At 40.0% G+C, this 25919-nt stretch overlaps 2 protein-coding genes across 3 annotated transcripts; both read right to left on the reverse strand.

Annotated features, from left to right (window-relative positions):
* Window positions 1–59: 59 nt before the first annotated feature.
* LOC131455612 (RCC1 and BTB domain-containing protein 1-like) lies at window positions 60–10227 on the reverse strand. 2 transcript variants are annotated; one of them, XM_058623362.1, is made up of 13 exons: window positions 9997–10227; window positions 9808–9867; window positions 9484–9627; window positions 9075–9225; window positions 8825–8991; window positions 6398–6556; window positions 6210–6317; window positions 5456–5598; window positions 5163–5353; window positions 4692–4824; window positions 3785–3936; window positions 3563–3693; window positions 60–3294 (listed from the first exon to the last, which is right to left on the reverse strand). In XM_058623362.1, exons 2-13 carry the CDS (start codon window positions 9808–9810, stop codon window positions 3109–3111), a joined length of 1668 nt encoding a protein of 555 aa, XP_058479345.1. In that variant the 5' UTR covers window positions 9811–9867; window positions 9997–10227; the 3' UTR covers window positions 60–3108. The 2 variants fall into 2 exon arrangements, with proteins under 2 accessions (XP_058479345.1, XP_058479346.1); XM_058623363.1 differs by lacking the exon at window positions 9808–9867 and having other exon boundaries at window positions 9997–10226.
* A 4448-nt stretch (window positions 10228–14675) lies between these two features.
* rcbtb1 (regulator of chromosome condensation (RCC1) and BTB (POZ) domain containing protein 1) lies at window positions 14676–25823 on the reverse strand. The gene is made up of 12 exons (XM_058623225.1): window positions 25676–25823; window positions 24231–24374; window positions 23730–23880; window positions 23488–23654; window positions 21665–21823; window positions 21467–21574; window positions 20168–20310; window positions 19870–20060; window positions 18969–19095; window positions 17866–18017; window positions 17652–17782; window positions 14676–16344 (listed from the first exon to the last, which is right to left on the reverse strand). Exons 2-12 carry the CDS (start codon window positions 24354–24356, stop codon window positions 16204–16206), a joined length of 1596 nt encoding a protein of 531 aa, XP_058479208.1. The 5' UTR covers window positions 24357–24374; window positions 25676–25823; the 3' UTR covers window positions 14676–16203.
* Between the last annotated feature and the right edge of the window lie 96 nt (window positions 25824–25919).

Below are 25919 nucleotides of genomic sequence, written 5' to 3' on the forward strand. Positions count from 1 at the left end.
TGCCAGCTAGTAAGACAGAACACTTATTTTAAAGGTCCAGTGTGTAACATTTTAACATTGTAACATGTATCGGCAGAAATGTTACACTACCCATGAGCATGTTTGTGTGAGAGTAAAAAAATGTTTTCAATAAAACATGTTGGTTTTCTAAACATTAGAATAAGCCTTTAATAAGGACAATGAGGTCTTTATGGACCAAAACTGTCCTGAGCAGTGATGCTGTGACCGGTCAGCTGTGTGTCACACTTTTCAACAGACACAGCTCATGTAATGACAAACTGCTTCAAACCTGGAATGAAATGAACGGTCTTGACAGTAACGGCGGTGATTATCTTCACATTTAAAATGTGTAACCACCTGTCAGTGAAGGTACGTGAAGCTGATGGTGGCTGAAAATGTTACGTATGAATCCCAGAGCCTCTTCTCCATTACCTCGAGCTGAGGTCAGTTTTTCAAGGCTCCCCAGAGGACGGTCACATTTTATACAAAAAACTACTGTGTACTTAGGTACGACCACCATGGGTGCACACCATTCTGTGGGCTCTTCCACTTTTGATATGACCCATTGCTCCTCCATATGAAGCAGTGTGTCCTTGATCGTGGGCAGGAGAGGAAGAGAGATGCACCTAGGTGTGGAGAGTGTGGCCCATGCTTAAGAACAATGTTGTATTCCACCTCCTTCCTCCTTAGTCCAGAGAAAAGCTTAAGATACTTCTGTTTGACAGTCTCTTTAGAATCCAAACTAATGTTACAGACCAGAATAGAATAGATGTACTTTATTAATCCTAAACTGGGAAATTAGAGTGTAGCATCAGAATGTACACAATGTACATTGAATAAAATTATAGAAATAGAAAAAAAAGAAATTGTATGTACATAACGCAAGGATGAGGAGTGTAATGAATAATAAATATGTAGTAAACTGTGAACTGTAAAACTCCATAAAAAAAATCTAAAGTATTCTACATTTACATGGCTATTGTAGAGAGATGGCATGAGGTCGGACGACTTCCTATGTCTGTTCGTTCAACAGCGGAGCTGTAACAGCCTGTTGGAGAAGGAGCTCCACTGTCTGCCGTGTGTGTGGTGGAGGAGGTGCTCTGGATTGTCCATGATGGACAGCAGTTTTTTCCTCCTCTCCACAGTGTCCTCAAACTGAGCCACACCATTAAATCTTCCACTACATAAATGTTGTCTTTAACAGTCTTTTCTCTGAGAATAGCAGTGAGCATGCCGCTCACTTTAAGATGGTTTCTTCCTGGCCCCATCAGGACGTTTATTGGCCAAGGATGACTCACAGAAGTTGGCACCACTTCACATTCATTTGAGTGTTGACTGACTGAGATGACACTTACTTTGTGCATTTTTGTGCTTCAGACTTCTGCATAATGTCCCTTTTTCCCCTATATTGTTTGCAGATTGCTTGTCTTGCAGGACATTGTTGAAGGCTAAGGCCTTTCATATGAACACATCTTGTGCAATGTTTCTCCTCTTAATATCTCTCGGCAGTGCTTTACTCTGCTTTGGTCTTGTGTGGCTGCGCAGTTGTACATTTATGTTGTCAAGTTGGGTGTCTCCTTTAAAGCATGTCTTGTAGCTTTTTTATTTGGTAACAGCCTTTTCCAGGGTTAAGTCAGTGTCCATTTGGAGCCCTTCTGACAAGCATTTATCTTTTAGACCCAACACCAGTCAGTCATCACCATCTCATCATGCAGAGCTCCATAGCCAAGCAGTGCAGCACAGCGATGAAGCAGTCAGCTGACAAGGCCGTCTCCTGCATTGCACTCTCAAATGTAACTTCTCTGCAGGTTATAAAGCAGGGGTGTCAAACTCAAATACAGAGTGGGCCAAAATGTAAAACTGAACAAAGCCGTGGGCCAAGGTTGAACAAATTAACCTTTTAATAGGGACCCAAACCAGTTTTGCATTGAATATTGAACAAGCAAGGCTTATATACCTTTATATAACAAAATCGAGTTTCAAATAATAATAATTAAAAAATATCAATGGCATATCATATAAAATTTAAATAAAAATTTAATGCACCCTAAATACAGGATAAGCGGTAGATAATGGATGGATAAAAATTTAATGCCTCTTTTCTATTTGCAGCCTTCTGAGGTAAATATCAAAATAAACTTTTTCCACATGCTAATAAATTTGAAAATAAAATAACAATGAATAAATCAACCATTCAGGCCTTTTTACTGCTCAGTTTGCAGTTGGCGGTGCCGCTGTATAATACCGGCGGGCCAGCTCTAATGTTAATTTGATATTGCCTCAAGGGCCAAATGAAATAACACGGCAGGCCAAATTTGGCCCGCGGGCCAGAGTTTGACACCCATGTTATAAAGTGAGCGTCTAGTTTCTCCTTGACAAAGTTGTACTCACTTGCTTCTTCGAGGTTGAGGTGCAGCGACACTCGTATGTCCTCCGCAGCCTCCCCCATCGAGTAGATCAATACGTTGACTTGATCTTCATCCACTTGTGTGTCCGGTCCGGATGCAATACGGAGCCTGTCAAAATGTTTAATCCACTTAGGCCCGTCTTCTGCCTTAAAGGTGCTTTGACAATAATTAGTAGCGGCTTGCTGATGTGGCACGCGTCTCAAATGAAGTTTGTCTCAGTTTGAGTTACTTCACTTTTGACACCAGGTTTCTATTGTTCATCAGGTACAATGATAAACATCCATCCATCTTCTACCAGGGTACACCCTGGACTGTGTTCCAGTCCATCGCAGAGCTACATGGAGACAAACAACCACCCACTCTCTCACTCACACCCACGGTCAATGTAGAGTGTCCAATTTACCTAATTCACAAATTGCATGTTTTTGGACTGTGGGAGGAAGCCGGAGAACCCTTAGAAAACCCACTCACACAGCAGGCTCGAACCCGGGTCTTCTTGCAGCAAAGAGTACAATGATAAACATTGGAGGTTAAAGGAGACTCTTATGATGACATGTGTTCACAAGGCAACCGGCCATGTTTATTATCCAACTTGCAATCCACAACAAGGGTTCCGCCTTGGCATGCTGGGACCTAACACTACAGTACACACCATACACTGTGAGTAATCCATTTCAAATCATTATTTTCATTATTAATGTTAAAGAGAGGTTGCCTTATTTTGTCTGCACTGTGGATGGTGGCAACACCGTAGCAGCCCTATTGACGTGCTGGCCCGACGTATAAAACTTTTGAGCAAGTTGCCATCGACCTGCCAAAAAGCATCAGTCTGGGTCACCTCAGCCAGATGTTTAACACAGAACCTAAAGCAGAACTCTTCCAGGTCCTGAATGACAGAGGGGAAAGCACATGTTACTCATGTTGGTCAACATCCAAGACATGAATGAGATAAAAGAGAATACATTACTAATATGTCATGATAAGCATCACTTGATCAAACCTTTGGTCGTCTTAAGGGCAGAGATACAGCAGCTGCTGGTCTACTGCTACTTTGATTGGTAAGTTTGTAATGTGTTGATAAGGTCGTGTTGTGTACTTTGTTGGTATGGAGCAAAAAAAGAGCAGGGAAATTAAGACTATTAGTGAAGACTGACCGTAGCGTCATAGCACACAGCAGCTGACAGCAGGGAGAATGCATTTTCAATGGTGATTCCTCTCTTGATTATTTGTTGACAACGTTTTTTCAGGTGTTTCTCACAGTATGACGTAGCCAGATCCAGCAGCCCTGAGGAAACACAAAAACACACTCACACTGCCAGTACAAACAAACTGGAAGTCTGTGAGATCACAAAGTGACGTGTGTGTTTGTGTCTAACCAAAGGCATCTTCAGGTGGTAACTCCACGTCGTCGGTGTAGAGGAAGTCCAGGAAGGAGCGGTAGACCGGGTAGGAGAACTGGTCGATTTCAATCACCTCCTTCATGTCTTCATTCCAGTGCGACTGAAACATGGATCTGAAGTGTTCGCACCTGCAAAAGACGCATCACAAATCTTCAAATCTTAATTCGATGACTCATTTCAATTGTTTTATTTCATGTAGGGCTGCACAATATTAGGAAGCCATGCAATATTTTAGAAGATGATTGTCAGCTTCTTAAATGTGACTGTTTTTCTGGTTTCTTTGCTCCATATGATAAGAAATCACTTTGGTTTGTGGAAAACATTTGAGAACATCATTTTTTTTCTAAATTTTATGGACCAAAGGAATCATACAAAAAAAAAACAAATCAAGAAAGCAATCAACAGATGAATCAGTTATGAAAACAGTTGCTACTTGCAGCTCAATCGAGGACTTGTGGTAAATTAAAAAATTCTTTAAGTTAGTATATTCTGAGAAGTCTATGCAGACGCTAAAAATGCATTACTTCCATTCCAAAAAATTGGTATTATTGAAGAAACTGAACATTTCCACGTCTTCATTTCTAAAATAAATTTAAAATATATGTTAACATAGTAATATAAATCCAAACTGCAAAGTCTCTCATTGCAATTGTCTCAGCACTTGTCTTCTACTTTCTCTGCACAACTCGTAGTTGGAGTACGAGGTGTGGAGTGAAGTGATAAAATGAAGAAAACTAAAAACAAATAAAAAGAAACAATTCTTCTAAACAAAACTAGCACAAGGAGAAATCAACATTTATCACAGTTCAGTCAGTCTTTATTTTCATATATATTGTTTATGTTGAGATGGCATGTGTGACATCTGTGAGCTAAAACTCCTGACCTCATTTTGAGAACTGTCTTGTGAACGTAGATATATTTGCCATCGATGCAGAACTTGACGTCAGCCGTCTCTGGGTTGTCAAACTCTTTTTTCAGACACTGAGCCACAGTCAAGAGGTCCTCATACTCTGGAGCTGGAAAACACACCCACATACACATCAACGTCTCCCAGTAGAAAGAGTTAGTGAGCTAATAAGCATGGAGCATGCTGTTTGACCAAGATCTAACAGTGTCTGTGATTGGCTGTCTCAACCGGTTCAGGAAGTTATGACCAGAGATACAGCTCAGATCAGCTAAGACTAAGGAATTTGACTGTAATTTTGGTCAATGGATTTCATAAAACTGATATCAAAATAAGTATCATTCTGTAATCAATATAAAAGTCAAGATATTGATATCCATATCATCACAAATATTTTTCACCGATACCCAGCCTCAGTTCTTTATTGACTGCATGTGCTCCTGGTCTTACCCAAGGAGAGAAGGCGCCACATAACGGAGGGGGTGGCGAAGCATGCAAAGACATCGTCAGTGCAGGTGAAGTGCGTGAGGTGAGGCAGCACAACAGACTGGCCCCAACACTGGCCCCACATGTACACCTGACCGCTCTGGTTCTTAGCAGCCGACATGTGTGTGGAGTGACAGGCGGCGATCTCTACAACTCTGTCAGAGAAGCCAGAGAAAAGAAATCGGTCAATGTTGATGTATTCCACAGTGGATTGAGTGATTTTCCGCAGTGTGATGTCACAGACTGGTGTGGCTCACCTCTCTTTCTTAGTCACAACTTCAACTGGACTCAGGTGGTTGCTCTTGTTGCCGGTGCCCAGTTGTCCAAAAGTGTTACAACCCCATGCGTAGACCAAGCCATCACTGGTCAGGGCCATTGAGTGAGCATAGCCTGAGACAATCTCCCAGGGAGAAAAGAGAAACCCCTTGATACAGTGACCAGTTCATTTAACTGGTCACAGGTTCAATTATTTAACAGAGAATGTACTAATACTGTATTATATTATATATATTTTTTGCTCTCGGCTTCTCCCTCTCTTGGGGGTCGCCACAGCAGATGATCCACGTATTTGATTTGGGGTCCCATTTATCCAGACTTGGAGTACACTGGTTGTGGCCCACCATGGCTGCGGTCAATTTAGAGGGTCCAATTAATAATGAGCGAATGGGGACCTGGCTCAGGCCATGGGCTGCCTAAGGAGACACAGTATAATAATAATACTAATTATATATTAGATTAGATTTAACTTCATTGATCCCACACTGGGGAAATATAAATACAAAAATAGACAAAAACAAGGATTACTTCAGTGTTCAAAAGTAGTATGTCAGATGATAAATATGATTCCACATATCTTTCAGAAAAACATAATATTGAGGGAATAAAAAGGAAGGTGATAGTTTGCCTGAAGACTTAAAAAGGCCTCAATTGTTTTTTGGTCCTTGATAAGATTGAGACCTCATCTAAAATTCCATGTGTGTTCAAAGTGTTTGCAAGTGTGTTATTTCAAACCTGTTTCACACATAAACCCTGCAAAGCTGCGAGTCGACAGGGAGTGAGCTGGTTCTCATTATTTCCAAGTCCAAGTTGTCCATTCCCATTATAGCCCCAACCGTACAGCTGCAGAGATAAGAGAAAACCTAAGTGGACTTGTTTTTGGTGTTATTATTTCTTCCAGAGATCCATTGTAACTCAATCACCTCTCCGTTGTCGACGGCTGCCAGTGATGAGGTCTGACCGCAGACGATACGGACAGCCACCTTGTTCTGCAGGCAGCTGGACACTCTGCGAGGGGTGGGCTGGTTCGCTGTGGAGCCTGAGCCCACCTGACCACAGTTGTTGTAGCCCCATGCATACACCTGGCAGAAAGTCAAGAGACTTTGGTAACATATAATATAGCCCGTGACTTACAGTGTAAATACCCAACATGTATTGTGTAATTCTTCTAGACAGTAAGAATAGTACATAAAAAAGTACTTAAGAGGTACTAATTTACTGAATACATATGGTGGGGCATTTAGGGGAAAGGAGTAATACATTATAGCTTTAATATTTTTGAATTACTGAGTATCTACAGGATGATAAAGGAAAATAATAACTAAAAAACAGAGGAAAGAAGGAAAGTCTATTTGAAGTACTGGATACCTACCAAGTGTTTTTGAATAAAGGAGAAATAAATGACATCATAATTGGCATATGCTGGAGTCTTGGTGGTGGTGCATGCAGTGGTTTGTCACAGATGGTCACAACTGGTTTGTGGTATGTCATCACAGTGAATGATGAAAGTGTGGTATCGCTGCATTCCATACACTACTGCATGAATTTCATGTTCTATGTTGCTCTATCTTGATTCTGTCAGTGTCTTTGACCTGAATGTGATTGGTCTTTTATTCAGCTGTGCTTAGGCCTTTCTGTGGTGCATCCACAGTCAGGGGTGTATTAGCATTATAATATTTCAAACATGCATCCTCTGTGATTGATTTTATTTTTGGAGCATCACTTCTCAGTAGTCCTCTCAAGGTGAGAGCTTTTTCTGCAAACATTGGCATGTAGGCTAAAAGGTGTGTTAGCATTCTCATGAGTCTTTGAAGTTCATTCTTGTTTTGTGGGGTTGGCATTTTCTGAATGTCTCTTATATTAGCAGAGTCAGGTGTTATGCCATAATCTGTCTATGTGTTCCCAAAGATGCTGTGCTACTTTATTGTTCATTTATCACTGTTAAACACCATGCCTGTTTCAGCAGCTTGTTCCATAAGTTTGATTAGGTTTCTGTCGTCCTTGCCGCACACTGCTACCCTCATCAGCTACTGTATGCTGACCACACTGTGGAGACCCTTGAGGATTTGATCCATCTTGGCCTGAAAACATTCTTGAGAGACACTTAGTCCAATTGGAAGACATTTCCAGCAATATGTTCATCTTTTGTGGGCATCCTTTAAGGCTAGCATTCAGTTTCTGTGAATCTAGGCATATTTGTCCATCTTTCGTTGTGCTACATGCAAGGCTGGAGCATCAGTCAGTGTGTTAAACTACCTTTCAATGCATCGTGTTTCACTAGTTTGTCGACTTGAAGCTTGTCTTCGAAGTGAATGCTGCAGTTTCATGGGTGATCTATGAATAATATTTCATCAAACTGGTTCGGATATGCTCTTTTGAGATCCTTCTCCAGGCTAAAATTACTATGGGTGCTTTATTGAGGTTTTGCTTTTGTTGTCATCTGCTTTTCCAGTGCCCTTTCGCTCCACATGCAGAGCACTTGTCAAAGTATGCAGGACACTGACAGGGTCTGTGGTTGGTGCCACATTTTTTGCACGTTTGTCCTATACACTTTTCCCGAGTTTGACAGACCAAGCTGGTTTAACTGTTCATTGCCTGCTGATAAAGCTTCATATTTCCATCCCTCTTTGAGTACATTAGCCAAGGAGTAGTCTTGGGGTTTGCCACAGGTCTTTCCTCAGAGCATCATGTGGTGTGCTAGCAATGATAAACTCAATCAGCTCCTCATCAATGAGTTGGCATTTAGGTACTAATGTTCTAGCTCAGGTCACAAAATCATCAGTGCTTTCCTCTAGTGTTTGTCTATATTGCATTGTATGATGTGTATTCTGAAGTTCACGTTCAGTTTTAGTTGACTTTTGAAAAAGTTCAGGCTTTTTTGTATCATTCTCACAGTCCATTTGCATCCAGTCATTTCAGTGCCACATCAAGTTTTCCTGGCTTGCTTAACTTCATCCTTGATTTCCTCATTGGCCAGATAAAGGCACATTTGCTGGCATTTAATTTCAAAATTCACTTTTGAAATTAAAAATGATTCATTTGTTTTCTTTTTCTTATGAACTAAAGTGCAAGAGATGATACATTGTTCACATACTGTGTAAGTTTTTGTATGTGAATATATACATATATATGTGTATACATATACGTACAGTATATACACATATATTATTTACCAGGTATGAAGCTTTCTAGTTGTTCAGCTCAGGGGGATCAACTTGGATATAGAGCCCTTTAAAGGTCTCTGACTAAAGCTCAGTCACATGTGCCATTACAAAGGTGTTAAAACAGGCCTACATTTTGCTGACGCATACTTGTGCAGTGAAAGTTCTTTAGATACTCTGGACACTTACCTCTCCCGATTCAGTCAGAGCCATTGAGTGATGAGACCCACAGGCCACCTCTGTGACCTTCTGTTTGAGCATGTAGGCGGTCACCAGAAATGGAGCTACTGCTTGCTTTGTTGTCCTGTTTCCCAGTTGGCTGTAGCCATTATGTCCCCAAGAAAACAGCTCTCCATCTGAAACACACACAGATTTGTCATCTTGCAGCACTTTTTAGACCAGCCGTGACAGAAAAGAAGTACATGTTTGGTGCAGCTACCCTCTGTGGCCAGCAGGATGTGGGGTCCACTGCCGTAGCTCAGGCTGACCACCTTCTTCCCACTCAGGAAGTGCAGTTTCTTGGGTACGATGGTGCTCTGTCTGTTTCCTGTACCCAGGCAGTAATTGCAGTTCAGCCCAAACGCATACACCTGAGAATAAGTGGCAAAAGGAGGTAAAAAAAAAAACCCAGGACATGGAATGTGGGTCAGTGATAAGCGGGACTAAGCAGAGGCTGTCTGAGTCAGCTGAGGAGGGTAACAGGTCACATAACTGACACAATCATTAACACTGGCAGACACAGTCCTGACACGAGTGGAGAGATTTAAGGACAGGGGCACAAGTTCTTGCAAACAAAAAATGTATCAATATTGTTTATGCACTCGTTCACCTCTCCTTTTACCTCTCACCTCGTCATCTTTGGTTATGTAAATAGCCTCATTAGCAGATGATCCAAACACTAACGCCTTCTGTATCTTGGAGAGCTCTTGAGGCCCGATCATGCTGAAAAGTGACCATTTGGTTACATCCACCATGATGCACTTGCTGTCAGCCTGTGAAGAGAATTTAACCACAAAAATATTGTCATCTGTATGGACGAGGCTGGCACTGTGCTGCAGGTGATGTTGTGAATGCACGTGAAAGCATACACACAGCCAGGGAGCATTCGTTGTTTGGTCACCTTTATAATGTAATAACACAGTGATCTAGTAAAAGGAGAACCACATACTGACCATTCTTCAGATGATGTCTAAACAGTGAAACAGGCAGGCGGGACTGTCCTACTCCCAATCCTAACCAGGGCAATGTATATTTTTATAATTGATTAATCTGTCGATTATTTTCTCAATTAATCACTTTGTTGTTTGGTTCAGAAAATGTTTTTCAGTTGCATGAAGAAATGCCAAAATAATTTTACCCACCTGTTAGTTGAACAGCTGGTTGGCACCAACGGGTACAATACACAGGTTGGTGGTGGGCTTTGGGCCTCTCCTTCTAATAACTTTCAGGCAGACGGTATGGCTACCATGTGTTATGCTGCCCTCCACAATTCTTGATTTTCCACCACTCTATTTTCACTTCTAAAAGTTCAAAGCATCCCCTGTCGCCTGTATATTCTTGTTCTGGTATAGTAAGGCTTTGAACTTGGCTAAGGACTTTGACCTGTGTTATGAAACTTTAAAGGAAATTTCTGCATTAAAGAACTTTTTGAAGTGTGTTGAGGAACTTTGATCTATAAAGTGACAGATCACACTGTCAGCTGAGATTGGCACAGCAACCCCCGTGACCCTCATGTGGAGGATTAAGTGGTAGAAAATGGATGGATTGATCGCTATGTTTTTGGAAGAACAACTTCAAGATGAAGATTCCTCTTAGGCCCCAATAGGCTAATCCATGTCTCAATCTCAATCTAAATTTAGCACAAAAAGTAAGGAAATTTGCATTGTGGGTTGTGCAGCAGAGATGAGTATGTGGGTTGCGCCCATTTACATACTGGCAATTTAACTATTTACTCATTTAACAAACAGGGGCCTCAGTAGCATAGGTAAGAATGATGCACAGCCACATGTGGTACCTAATACTGGACACACTCCTGTGGGATGGCATCCCATTATTCAACCAGTATTTGTTGCAAGTCAGCCAATGTTGTGTTGGTCACTCTGGCACAAACAGCTCGTCCAAGCTGATCCCACAAGGGCTCAGTGGGGTTGAGGTCAGGACTGCAGGCAGGCCATTCAATCCTCTCCACTCCCAAATTCTGGAGGTAGTCTCTCAAACACCCTGCTCAGTGGGGGCGAGCGTTGTCCTCTTGGAGAATTCAGTCCCAGACTATAGAGATATGGGCATCTCGATATCTCTCTTCTTCTTCTTCTTCTTTTCCTTTCGGTTGCTCCGTTCAGGGGTCGCCACAGCGAATCAACCTCCTCCATCTCTCTAAATTGTTAAATTGCCAATATATCTTGTTTCTTCAGACTTCAATCATTCAATCCAATAAATGACACTAAACAAGAGAATAAGCTGTGTATATATATATATATATATATTCACATACACACACATATATACATATGTGTGTGTGTATATATGTGTATATAATATATATTCATATATATAATTTAATGTGGTCAGAAAGTCTATGGCAGCAGGGTTATGTTTTATTGTTAAACCACTACATAATACTACCACACACCTGTTCAATAATGAGGCACAAACACTGAGCAGTTTGCTGGCTTTTGATGATTATTCTGCAAACTGTCAACAAAGCTGACACAGTACAGCGAAGTGAACGGACTTGCTAATGAGACATTTGATCTGAGCTAACTCGTTTTGGCTAGGTTAGCATTAGCAAGTTAGAGTTTCACCCACCTGTTATTAAGTGTGTTAAACAGCTAAATGGCTCCGGAGTTTGGTGTCAAGTATAAAAGTACTTTAGTGTATTTCTGGGAATATTTTTGGTATTTTTGAAACAAGCACTCACTTTTTTATATACATAATTAAACTTTTCGGACATCTGTGCATATTTTCATGAAGGTAATACACCTTAGCACCAGTAGGTGGCAATATGGGCCTACTGTGGATTCAGATGGGAGACGGTATGCCCTGCTCACAGCAGTTCACAAATAAACAAGCGCTGGTATGTACAAGATGGACATTTTGGTGTCCTCTCTATTAATCAGGTATGGTTAATCCTGCTTATTCCTGTATTTATAAAAAAAAATTCAACTGGACATCAAACCAATTTGTCATAAAATTGAACCAAACTCAATTATTTTAATCCAGTCTCTTTCTCCCGGTCTTTGTTAATGTTTTGCCGTATTTCGCCCACTCTGTCCCTACCATTGTTTATCAAAAAAAAACAACAAAAAAAAAAACCTCCAGATTTCCCACGTTCCTAACTGAAAAAACCTCAACCTACTCTCCGTCTGATTGGCTAGTACATGTTGCGTCAGGATCATTCCGCGCCAGATTCAGAAACATTGTCACCTGCGTATTGGGAAAGGTGGTTGGAGGGAATGGGGTTGTGGACTAGACCATTCCATCACAAGACCACATGGTTGTGGACTAGACCATTCCATCACAAGGCCACATGGAGACAAACAACCGTTCATTCTACTCTCACGGTCAATTTAGAGTTGCTTTGTATGTTTTTGGACTGCGGGAAGAAACACCGCGAAAAACCCACGTACACCAAGGAGAACATGCAAACTCCTCATATGATTGGGAACTGGCATTAACCACCTGCGCCACTGTGTGGAGGACAGTACATAGTTTGTTAAAAGGGAAAAGGAACATGTCAAAACACGATTATATATAAAATATGAAATGGGACAGATGGATAAATGCAATCCAATATAACTAATTTCATGTAGTTAGAACTAAAGGTCTATGGCGGCATTATGAACACAACTAACTCGTTTTAGCTTGGTTAGGGTAGCATTAGTAAACTAGCTCTACAATTCCATCCACCCGTTCAGTGAGTCAAACAGCGACATGGATCTGGGGGGTTTGGTGTCATTGGTGGGTTTTCAGGGTGTATGGCTGCAGTCTGGAACCTCTTGACTCTTTATCAGCACTACTTTGTACATATCTTGGAATATACTATAAACAGGAACAAATATTTTCCTCATCAATTTCAATCTAAAACCGGAAGATTGGCACATTTTTCACCATTTCCGGTAGTTCGAAAACTTGTTACTTTTACATTACATTACATGTCATTTAGCAGACGCTTTTATACAAAGCGACTTTAAGTGCATTTAAACATTTGGGTACAAACAAGTGCTAGAAGTAAGTAAGAGCTTCAAGTAAGCCAAACTATAAAGTGCTAGTCATAGTGCGATGTATAACTAAGTGCTTCTTTTTTTTCTTGTCGTCATCATCTTAGTCGAGGTAGAGTCGAAAGAAATGGGTTTCTAGTCTGCGGCGGAAGATGTGGAGGCTTTCTGCTGTCCGGATGTCGATGGGGAGTTAACAGTCACGAGTTCTGTGAATGCCTCAGTGAGCGGACAGCAAGCCGGTTTGCCAATGCAGAGCGGACTGGGGTGTAGGTTTTGGTCATGTCCTGGATGTAGGCTGGACCAGATCCGTTTGTAGCATGGAACATATGCACTAGTCTTGAAGCGGATGTGAGCAGCTACAGGAAGCCAGTGAAGGGAGCGCAGGAGCGGTGTAAGTTGAAGACCAGTCGAGCTGCTGCATTCTGGATGAGCTGCAGAGGTCGCATGGCACACACAGGGAGACCAGCCAGGAGGGAGCTGCAGTAATCCAAGCGTGAGATGACAAGAGCCTGGACCAGAACCTGTGCCGCCTTCTGGGTTAGAAGAGGCCGTATCCTTCTGATGTTGTACAACATGTATCTGCAAGATCGAGCTGTTGCAGCAATGTTGGCAGTGAGGGAGAGATGGTCATCAAGTGTGGAGAGAAGAGAATGATAGGAAAGCAGGTCGTCAGGGTGTTGTGATTTCCTCCATTTCCTTTCTGCTGCCCGTTTCATGGCTCTCTCAGCACGCACTCAGACAACCACGGGGCTGGGGAGGACTTATAAACCCGCCGTGAAGTAAGAGGACAGAGAGAGTCAAGAGAGGAGGACTGAGTAGAGAGGAAGGTGTCTAAGGCAGAGTTGGGATGCATGAGGGAGAAGGAGTCAGCTGAAGAAGTCAGCTGAAGGAAGTGCTGATAGAACAGTTGAGGACAGAGAGGAGGGAGAGAGAGAGCGAATGTTACGACGGACAAATGCAGTATCTGATGAGATGAGATCATCAGATTGGGAGAGTGGGAAAGAGTAGGATATGAAGAAATGATCAGAGAAATTAAGTGGAGTTACCTTGGTGAAAATGAGGTCAAGGTGGTTGGTGGAGAAGGAGCAAGTGAGAGAGAAAGAGAGGAAAGTAGAAGAAGTAGATCGGATGACTTCTCTGACTGGATGTTGAAGTCACCAAGAAGAACAGTGGTGGGCCATTTTCTGGGATGAAGGACTGAAAGGAGGACATCTAGTTCATCCAAGAAGTGTCCCAATGGGCCTGGTAGACGGAAGTTGAAAACAATGATTAAATGAAATTCAAACGACTGTGAAGAGAAGTGTGGCAGTGGGTAAAGAGTGAAAGTCCAGTTGGGGTTGATGAGCCGACCTGTCGCGCCACCTCTGCCAGTGGATCTGGGTGTGTGTGAGAAGGAGTGGGTGGAGGAGAGAGCTGCAGGGATACTTCGATCATCTTCACTCCTGCTAGAATTCCCGTTATTTGTCAAGATGATACACTCATATCAAGTTACCAAGTTCAATCAAGTAATTTAAGGACACGAAAAAAAGACAAAATGCAGAAGTTTAGAGCTAAATATTAGCAAACACATGAATCTGAATCTGCCGAGTCCAGCACAGTGAAATCATTTGTTTTGGTTTTCTTGTTCTGGAACAAGAATTGTTTCCCAATTCCCAACAACATTAAAAAAGTGTTAAAATATTAATAATGGGAAAAGGTTAAATATACTTCAGTTCACATTTATTGTTGGCATAACCTGTTTGCTGTCAAATACATAGCCAGAATTAATACATTGTATTATAAAAATTGTGATTGTGATTGACGCAATCATGAAATGATTTGGGTAATATTAATATTCTTTAATCACTTAAAAACACCTGTTCACAGAAAAAACAAGCAGATCTGTTTTTAATTCAGTTGCTTGCAGAGGTCCCAAAATGTAACTGGCACATTTTTATATTCAATATCAATCTTTAAAACATTATGCATTTTATATTTGAAATATTCAGCATTGAAATTAGCAAAAATACTCCTCAAAACAACCACAGCAGTAGTGCAAATGTGACCATACAATGTAATTTATGTTAATACTGTATCCTCAGCCTAACTCCCTGAAAGACCTCACACCTTAAACTGATTTTAAATAGCTCCATATATCTGATACAACTGGCAGCCAGGTAAGATGAACCGCCAGTCAACATTTCTGTACAATAACTAAATAGCTGCAAAAGATAACTCTACAACCTATGCAATGTAAAATTTAAGACAAATCCAGTTTAAGACTAGAAGTATTTACAGAATATAATGTGTAGAGCAGTGTGGGTCTGGCATATCTAATTTTGATAGCAGACAAAACAAATGCAGAGGTCAAAAGGATTCTGATTATGTTTCTAGATAACGTTTTTTGGTAATGAAATGTGTATTTCAAGCATACTCGCCTCCGATCGACTCCAAGACAAGCCCACATGACAGGATATGCCACATAAACCCAATGTATCGACCAAAAAAGAAGAAAGAAATGGCTGAGAGTAGAACAGTGTAGAAAAAAAAAAAACGTAGTTCCCTGATGCACATGGGAAAGGGAGGAGCCTTTGGTGTAAATCTGAAGGGGCCCTTAATCTGAAATTCACTTTATTTGAAGGGGCCCTAATCTGAGACTGATCTTAGTTTCTATCTTTGAGTATACAATCTAGAAAAATAAAGTAGCACTGCAGCATTGGAAGCCACTGGGAATAATAATGATAAGAGCAACAATAACATTGATAATAATAAAAATAATAACAATGACCCGAACAAACAGTCAGTATCTTCAAAATACTCTGTCCAGACATGTGCAAGTGCAAAGAGCCACAAACCTCAATCTGAAAACCAAGTATCAGGAACCACATCCAAACTATTATGTGGTCCTCCAGTAAAGCATAACAAAAACATTAAAGATAGAAGTGCAAACACTGAAGAACTACTGTATGTTGGTCAGTTAAACAGAAAGTAGAAAAAAAAAAAATAAATGATAAAAGGCGACTGGCAAAAATCTCAAGTTAAAAAGAAACAACTTGTTTGAGAAGTAGTGTCCTCCTTTACACAGGAAGTATAAATGTCAAGCCAGTCGTGCACTGAGGCAAACAATGACCAAAACTGTCCTGAGCAGTGATGCTGCGACCTGTCAGCTCTATGTCAGTACTTTTCAGCAGACAGTTCATGTAATGAAAATCTGGTTCAAGAATGGAATGAGATGAACAGCAGTCTTGACAGTAACGGTGATTATCCAAAGATTTCCACTGTGTAACCATCTTGTCAGTGAAGGTACGTAGAGCATCATGATGGTGGCTGAAAACATCCAGTCTCAGAGCCTGTTCTCAATTACCTCAGAGTTCAGTTTTTGAAGGCTCCACAGCGGCCGGCTCGACATATAAAATCTTTGAGCAAGTTGCCGTCGACCTGCCAGAAAGCAGCAGTCTTGGTCACCTCAGTCAGGTGATTGACACAGAACTTAAAGCAGAACTCTTCCAGGTCCTGAATGACAGAGAAGAAAGCATGTGTTACTTGTTTTGGTCAAAACAAAATTAAAGACATGAATGAGATAAATGAGATAAAAAAAAACACCTAGGCTGTAGCTTATCACACTATGGTCACATAATGGAAAAATACTTTATCTCAGTGTTTACCCAACCTTTTATTGAATCAATTATTAAAACAAATAGTCAGCTAATCGGATAACAAATCACACAATGACTCTATGGCTCTCTTGAGCTACCAGCTTTTCAATTTACCTTGAGGTTGCTTTGGGAATGTGATAACTAACAATAAAGACAATAAAATACTTGATTAAAAAACATTTATTTTAATAAACATTGCTACTGTTTAGGACACTACTACAAAATGTAAATATTAAACAAAATGCTCATTTAAATCCAAAGACTGGCAAAGTGCTGATATAAGAAATAATAATCAATAATCTAAAATCCATTTTTCTGTTAACCAAGGAATCATGAACAAGAAAAAAAACATTGCCTCCTGTGAGGCTTGCTCTTGAAATGTTTGTGCATTGCTGACGTGGTTTTATGACACGCAAGCTCAGCTTTGACATATTTAGTAAAATAAATTTGTGTCAGTGTTTACTAAACATTGCAGCCCTAATTTACAGCCATTTATCTGTATCGCATACAAATAAAAAGATTGTGGAAAATTCTGGAAGTTAGTTTGGGAACCTAAAAAAAATCTCATGGACCCATTTGTCATTGAGGAACACTTTATCTCACCATTAGACAGCTTTGTACAGCTGGAAACTGGAGTTTAGAGGTACAGCAGCTGTGTGTCTAGAGCTGCAACTAACGATTACTTTAATAATCAATTAAATTAATATATTTAATATTTCAATGTTAGAAAACGTTGAAAAACAACGATCAGTGTTTCCCAAACCGAGATATGATGATGGAACCAAAACATTCAGTTGGAGTTGAGTTTTTTTTTATATGGAGCAAAGAAACGAAAATATTCACATTGAAGAAGCTGAAAAATCACAAAACTTGTTTCAACACTCAAACCAATAAATTTATTATCAAAATAGTTGATGGTTAATTTAGTACTCAATGAATCACTGCAGTACCGTTTGTGCCACTTTGGTAAAACTGACTAAAGAATTTCAGAAAAAAAAGGACACCAGACTCAGTGCAGAGCAGTGGATCAACAGCTCCAATGTGCCATGATACAACACTATAAAAATAAAAATGTTCTCTTTAGTCTTTATCAGTGTGGTGCAAACTGCTTATATTTAAAAAGTTACACACTAGAGCTTTAAATGACTTATGGTGAAAACTAACCTCGGCATCATAGCGCACAGCAGCCGATAGCAGGGAGAAGGCATTTTCAATGGTAATTCCTCTCTTGATTATGTGTTGACAAAGGCGTTTCAGGCGGTTCTCACAATATGATGTGGCCAGATCCAGCAGCCCTGAGAGAACGAACACACACACAGTTACACTGCCATTACAAATCACTGAATTGTCTGAGATCACATGTGTGTTTGTTTCTAACCAATGGCATCTTCAGGTGGTAACTCCACGTCGTCAGTGTAGAGGAACTCCAGGAAGGAGCGGTAGACCGGGTAGGAGAACTGGTCGATTTCAATCACCTCCTTCATGTCTTCATTCCAGTGCGATTGAAACATAGATCTGAAGTGTTCGCACCTGCAAAAGACACATCAAACATACACTGTTGAATCATGCCATGAATAGAGAATAAAATTGCAATCACTTACAATATTAACAATACAATATATAATATAAATATAATATTTTTACATTAGTTTGAGATGTTTTTTAATCAATTAAAAGAAGATCAGATTTGTTTAGCTTCTTAAATATTGTCTAGGTTTTTTGAGAACATCAACATTTTATTGTCCAAACGAATTGATTAATTGAGAAAATAAGAGATAAATAATTATTACTTGCAGCCCGACTATATAACTTATGATTACTTCCAAGTTTTTTTTTAATATTTTAATTATAAGTATACTGTAAGTGTAAGTGAATTTTTCCAGTGTAGGCCATTCCAAAAAACAATCCAAAAACATGGTTTTAGCTACTTTAAATACGTTTTGCTACTCTAATCAAAAACATCATATCTAACGGGGCTGAACGATTCTGAATAAATACCTAATTGCAATTATTTTTTTTACAGGAATTGCAATTGCTGTATGATTCGCGAAATCCGAGGGAATGGTAATTTTTACATCATTCTTCTCATTTTCATTAAAAAAAACACATTTAAAACGATTACTGTGTGGTATTTGTGCAGAACTGTGAGAAACAAAGATGTTCTCAGTCTGTAGAATAAGATATGTTCACACACATTTTGGCTTTAACAAATATTAGGCTGTATTGCAAGTTTGATAACATTTGGATTAATTCTTCAGCCCTACTCTACTACCTGGCTTGTGGAAAGAAAGAAATGTAAATCTCAAAACATAAATCCAAACTGCAATGTCTCTCGTTGCAGTTCATAATATGTACATATCCATTTCCAACATGTATATTGCTCATGTTGAAATTGCAATGACAGCAAAATGTTCAATATATGCATCATATTTTGCAGCGCAAGTTAATGGACTTGAAAATCTTTGAGCTAAAACTCCTGACCTCATTTTGAGAACTGCCTTGTGAACGTAGATATATTTGCCATCGATGCAGAACTTGACGTCAGCCGTCTCTGGGTTGTCAAACTCTTTTTTCAGACACTGAGCCACAGTCAAGAAGTCGTCATGCTCTGGAGCAGGAAAACACACCCACATATGTGTCACATATATGTCTCCCAGTAGAAAGATTTAAACTGGAACTAAATATGTCAAAAATATGGCTGGGTATCCAATGTCAATATATTTATAATATTTATTCTGTTATACCAAACTTTGTATCGCCTAGTTTCGAAAATGTGTCGTCATTTGATATCCATAACTAATAAGCATGCAGCATACTGTTTGACCAAGGCTGTGCTCCTGATTGGCTGTCTCTACTAAATGCATCGACAAATATTTTGATAATTGATTAATCGGTTTGAAGCTTTTTTCATGATTGTTTAAGCTTCTTAAATGTGAATATTTTCTTAATTTCTTTGCTCTGGATAACAAAGAAATCATTAAAAGTTAATCATTGTAGTTTGGGGACAAAACAAGACATTTGAGAACATCATCATTTCCAGATTTGACGAACACCGATCAACATGTTTTAATGTAACATGTTTTCTGATATTTTAAGGACCAAGCGATTAATCGAGAACATAATTGACAGATTAATCGATTATGAAAATAATCGTTAGTTGCAGCTCTACTTGATAGTGCACAGAATTTGCTGTGTTTGACTGCAGGAATACAACCAGGCCATCTAAGTATGCATGCAATACATTTTCTAAAAATTGCATCAATAAAATTAGCATTCAAGATTTGTTATCAAAGTTTATATATTGATATCAATATCATCACAAATATTTTTCACTGATACCCAGCCTCAGTTCTTTATTGACTGCATGTGCTCCTGGTCTTACCCATGGAAAGAAGGCGCCACATAACGGAGGGAGTGGCGAAGCATGCAAAGACATCGTCAGTGCAGGTGAAGTGCGTGAGGTGAGGCAGCACAACAGACTGGCCCCGACACTGACCCCACATGTACACCTGACCACTCTGGGTCTTAGCAGCTGATGTGTGTGTGGAGTGACAGGCGGCGATCTCTACAACTCTGTCAGAGAAGCCAGAGAAAAGAAAAATCAGTCAATGTTGGTGCGACAATGTTTTTTGGGCAGAGTTTTTTTTTATGGTGTGATGTCACAGATTGGTGAGGTTTACCTCTCATTCTCAGTCATGATTTGAACTGGACTCAGCTGGTTGCTCTTGTTGCCGGTGCCCAGTTGTCCATATGTGTTGGAACCCCATGCATAGAGCAAACCCTCATCAGTCAGGGCCAGGGAGTGAGCATAACCTGAGACAATCTATCAATAAGAAAAGAAAACCACTTATTTTAAAAAAAAGATAATTTAATTGGTCATTAAAAAGGAAATATATTATTTTTTTGCTTTTGGCTGCTCCCCCTCTTATGGGGTCACCACAGCAGATGTGACACATATTTGATTTGGCAAAGATGTCCTCCTGACGCAACCCTCCCATTTATTCAAAGTCACTGCAGTGACTTTGGGTTTACATATAAAAATAGTTATAGCTAATACTGTGCACTTTTTTTTTTTTTATGCACTTTTGAGGTGTGGGAAGGACAGGTATACATTTGTGATCACCTGCCTTACTGGTGATTACAGGCTTTGGAAAATGTTTGATCCACTTTGAAAATGCTGCCCAACTGAGTTTGTAGTATTTGAATAGCCATGATTTAGATTGTCCAATTAACAAGCAAATGGGGATCGGTTACCCAAACCCTTGACCTAGTACAGACTCAAAACCTACAAACATTTGGTTACAAGTTTTCCACTTGGCCATGAGCTGCCCAGGGAAATATAATACTAATAACAGATTTTACTGATCCCACACTGGGGAAATGTACTTGCAGCAAAAGGGTTAGAGATAGTGAGAAATACAAAAATGTGAAAGTGGATAGTTGGATTAGATTTTTAATTTGAGTCATTCATTAAATGTGAGTATTTCTTTTGTGTCATGTTGAATAAGTATGTTTTTACTGTTGGTAACTAGGTAGGTTATTTTATACAAATTTTAAAAGGAAAATCACAGGGATATGTGGACAAAAACTAACAGTATACAGTACATCAACACAGTAAATTTGGACCACAACTTAAATTGAAACTATTGTTATCATTTAAGATAATGAATTAAGATATACAATGCACAAGGATTCTTTCAGTGTTTACATTTCATAAATAAATGAAGTACACAGTAGTATGTCAGATGATAAATATGATTCTACATATTGGGTAGCACCACATGAGTTGTTGTATACTGTATATTATAAAATGTACTTTATATAACATTTCAGGGATAATAAAAAAGGGTGCCAGGGCTTAGTTTGCCTGAAGACACAGTTGCTTAAAAAGGCGATTGTGTATTGGTCCTTGATAAGATTGAGACCTCATCTAAAATTCCATGTGTGTTCAGAGTTTTTGCAAGTGTGTTATTTCAAACCTGTTGCACACATAAACCCTGCAAAGCTGCGAGTCGACAGGGAGTGAGCTGGTTCCCGTTATTTCCAAGTCCAAGTTGTCCATTCCCATTATAGCCCCAACCGTACACCTGCAGAGATAAGAGAAAACTTAAGTGGACTTGTTTTTGGTCAGATATTACTGGGCAATTTCTTCCAGAGATCCATTGTAACTCAATCACCTCTCCGTTGTCGACGACTGCCAGTGATGAGGTCTGACCACAGACAATACTGACAGCCACCTTGTTCTGCAGGCAGCTGGACACTCTGCGAGGGGTGGGCTGGTTCGCTGTGGAGCCTGAGCCCACCTGACCACAGTTGTTGTAGCCCCATGCATACACCTGGCAGAAAAACAAGAGGTCTCTGAAACCACTTTCCAATTTCCAGTTTCTTTTTTTGGACAAAAGAGACAACAAAGAAGATAGCAACCATGGAAACCTGCTTGAGGTTACATGAGTAAGCCCGCTGGTACCCACACTTGTGTAATTCAGCATTCAAAAAATAAAAGGAAACGAAAATAAGGGCAAACTCCAGGTGAGAAATCGGTTACTACTACTAAGATATAATGTAGGATGACTATGCATGCCCGGAACAGTAGATCAACATGGACTCTTATTAAGGTATGAGCAGAAATGTGGGCATCTGCACACATGTGGAAATGTGAAGCAGAACATGAAACACAGTATGTCCGAGCCAAATCCTATGCACTGGATCCTTAAGTTCAAATAACCTTATTTCCCAAAATTGTCTATTGACTTTTCAATGTAGTGAGTCCCGGGACCCATAGGTGCCAATTTGTATGTGTCCCTGGGAAATTAAATGGGTCCCCAATAAAATCGTTATTTATTGATAAGTAGTATTGTTAAACTCCTGTTTAATCCAGGTAGTCTATGCTGAATTTGAGGTGGGGGGGGTCTTTAATAATAATGTTGTGTTCATTCAGTCATAAAAATGTCTACTACATTATCCTCCAAATCTTGGGTCTTGGGGAAGCTGACCATAAAGTCCCAGAAACCTTTTTTAATGTTGTGCACACAATATGCAGAGGAACATTATTATATTACAACACTAATGTGTGTTGTTGTTGTAAAGGCTCCAACTCCTCACCAGTTAGCCCACGTTGTGTAGTGTTCAACAGGCCACAGTGATAAAACGTATGTTGAGGAAAATGCACAATGTATTGGACAGTGAGTTTGACGCAGGACATGTACCGATCAACATCCCTGCAGTGGTGGGCTGTCAGGGCCAGCAGGGCCTTCTCTGCTGGCCCTGACAATATCAAATTATTTTTATTTTTATTATTATTATTTTTTTTTTTTTTTTAAATCAAAGTAATGTGTGTCTGAACGTGTCTGAATTCAATTACTTTTTCAGTATGTTATGATTATATTTCCAGAAAGAATATGGTTATTTTTTGTGAAGCTGAGCTGGATTTTCCATATGTCATTAAACGCATCATAGCTCCGTGGACCTGCTCTAGTAGTATTGCTGGCCTTTCGTTGAAGCTGCCATTTCCTATTTGGTTATAACTTTGACTGACGTGTGTCGTCAGCCAATCAAAATTTGATGCACAGTGACAGAAGCCGCAGCCCCAGCGACGTGTCTGGCGCTAGCCCCTGCTGTTGTCATCAACGACGTTTGAACCTTTGGCGGGTTTTGAAGTAAGCTATGGCCACTGCATTAACACCACCGATCCATCATGTTTCTGATCTCCTTCGTGTGCACTTTTCACGGCGATCGTTTGGAGAAAAGAAGGGTATTATTTCAAGAGGAAGACCTACACCGAAGAGGTACATCATTTCCGGTAGTTCGAGTGTTAATGATAAATTTATAAAAAAATTTAGAAGTCGTGAGGACAAAACTGTTGATCATAAATAGTGCCGTGGACGTGTTCCCTGCGTAGCTGACGCCTATGCTTATGTAGAAGCTTGTTTTTGTGTCATATAGTGGCTTGTGAAATTTACTAGCGCAAAAAAACTATTTTTTTGCTACTCTGGACACTTACCTCTCCAGATTCAGTCAGAGCCATTGAGTGATGAGACCCACAGGCCACCTCTGTGACCTTCTTATTGAGCAGATTGGCAGACACCGGAAATGGAGCTACTCCTTGATTGGTTGTCCCGTTTCCCAGTTGGCTGTAGCCATTATGTCCCCAGGCAAACAGCTCTCCATCTGAAACACAACCAGATTAGTCATTCTGCAGCACTTTTTAGACCAACTGTGTACAGAGAAGTTTGTTGCAGCTACCCTCTGTGGCCAGCAGGATGTGGGGTCCACTGCCGTAGCTCAGGCTGATCACTTTCTTCCCACTCAGGGAGTCCAGTTTCTTGGGTACGATGGTGCTCTGGCTGTCTCCTGTGCCTAGGCAGTTACTGCAGTTCAGCCCAAACACATACACCTGAGATTGAGTGGCAAGAGGAGGGAGAGAAAAAAAAAACAGAACATGTAATGTGGATCAGTGATAAGTAGGACTAAGCGGAGGCTGCCTGAGTCAGCTGAATAGGTAACAGGTCACATAACTGACACACAAACATCAACACTGGCAGGCACAGTCCTGATACGAGAAGATACATTCAAGGACAGGAGCACTGGCTCTACAGTTCTCAGCAACATTGTCTACTCAATTTACGATAGACAATAATGTAAACTAGACATTGAATAAACATGCAAACCAAAGCATATCAATACTGCTGCACTAGTTCACTTCTCAATCCAGAACAATACCTCTGTTTTCCTTTGACCACTCACCTCGTCATCTTTGGTTATGTAAATAGCCTCATTAGCAGATGTTCCAAACACTAATGCCTTCTGTATCATGGAGAGCTCTTGAGGCCCAATCACACTGAAAAGTGGCCATTTGGTTACATCCACCATGATGCACTTGGTGTCAGTCTGTGGAGAGAAACCAAATGTAAATCACAAAATCACTGTAAACAGGTCTGAGTGGACAAAGCTGCAACACTGCTGCAGGAGTTGGGAATGGACATGAAAGCATAAACATTATTTTTCTTCACCTTTACAATACACTGAAACAAGGAGAACCACATACTATACACACACCAACCTATTCTTTAGATGGTGTCCAAGCTGTGAAACGGGCCAGACTGACCTCCGAATCCAAAACGTTGTCTACAATGAATGCATATTTTCAGAATTGATTCATCTGTTTCTCAACTATTTGCTTTGTTCATTAATCATCAGTTTATTATCAGTGTTTTCCAAACTTCAAAATGATTGACTTCTCAAATGTCTTCTTGTTTGTCGAAAAAACTAAATTATGCAGTTTAAATTATTTCTTTTTAATACAGAGCTAAGAAATCAGAAAATATCCACAATGTTGCTTTCAAGAGACAATTTTGGAATATTGCGCACTTTACAGGCCTTGTCCTCTTCTGAACAGCAGAAACACTGGCGAAAGACACTTTGACAGAATCACACACACACACTTGTCTACAGTAGCATTATGAATATACTTACATTTGAGTGTTTCTGTTTAATGCCACTTAATGTTTCTACTTGGCCAATAATTGGAAGGAGAATGTTGTAATTTTCATCATTTCACATAACAAAATGACAGTTATGGATTCTACCTACTGATAGCAAACACTGTAGTGTTTATTAATACTTTATTAAAAAATTATTAATACTGATTTTTATATAACCAATGCAGATGCTTATCTTTAATCTATAAATGAGAGCGTATGCGTCCGTTTATTGAAGCGTCCAACGGGTCGCTTCACAGGTTTATGTCAAAACACATTCATGGAATATAAAATTTTACATGGGACAATTAAAAATAAATAAATAAACTCCAATATAACTTATTTCATGTTTATAGAAACAAATTGTGAGGACTATGATGGCAGTGTTATGAACATTGTTGATAGTTGCTTAATAACACACACCTGAGTAATAATGAGTGACATTAATCAGCGAGCACAGCAGACGTAGAGCACCTCGCTGCGATGTGAAAACAGATTGTTCGCTATTTTTGGCTTTTGTTACAAAAACCTTATTCAGCAAACTGCCAACAACGCTGACACAGCACAGCGAAGCGAAATGATTTGATACGAGACTGATTTGTTTGATCGCGTCTCTTTAATCTGCGCTAACTCGAGTTAACCTGGCATTTAGCATTAGCAAACTAGCTCCAAACTATTCTAGCATAAATAAAACACAAGAGTTTTGCCAACCTGTTATTTAGTCAGTTAAATTGTCAAGTAGCTCCGTGGTTAGGTGTCGTTAACGGCTCCGGTACACGGGTCGGTGACGGGATCTGGGTTGCTCTGCTCGAGACGCCATACTAAGCTCCTCTGTCGTTTATGTGCGGAAATAGGGAGAAAAATAAAGTCACGTGTTCAAAGGCCCAAAACAATCGATCGCAGAGTCCAGGCCGAAGAGAGAGCGAGAGAGAGAGAGGGGGGGGGGGGGGGGGGG

This window comes from Solea solea, chromosome 2 (genome assembly GCF_958295425.1).
Source record: "Solea solea chromosome 2, fSolSol10.1, whole genome shotgun sequence".
Lineage (NCBI taxonomy): Eukaryota > Metazoa > Chordata > Actinopteri > Pleuronectiformes > Soleidae > Solea > Solea solea.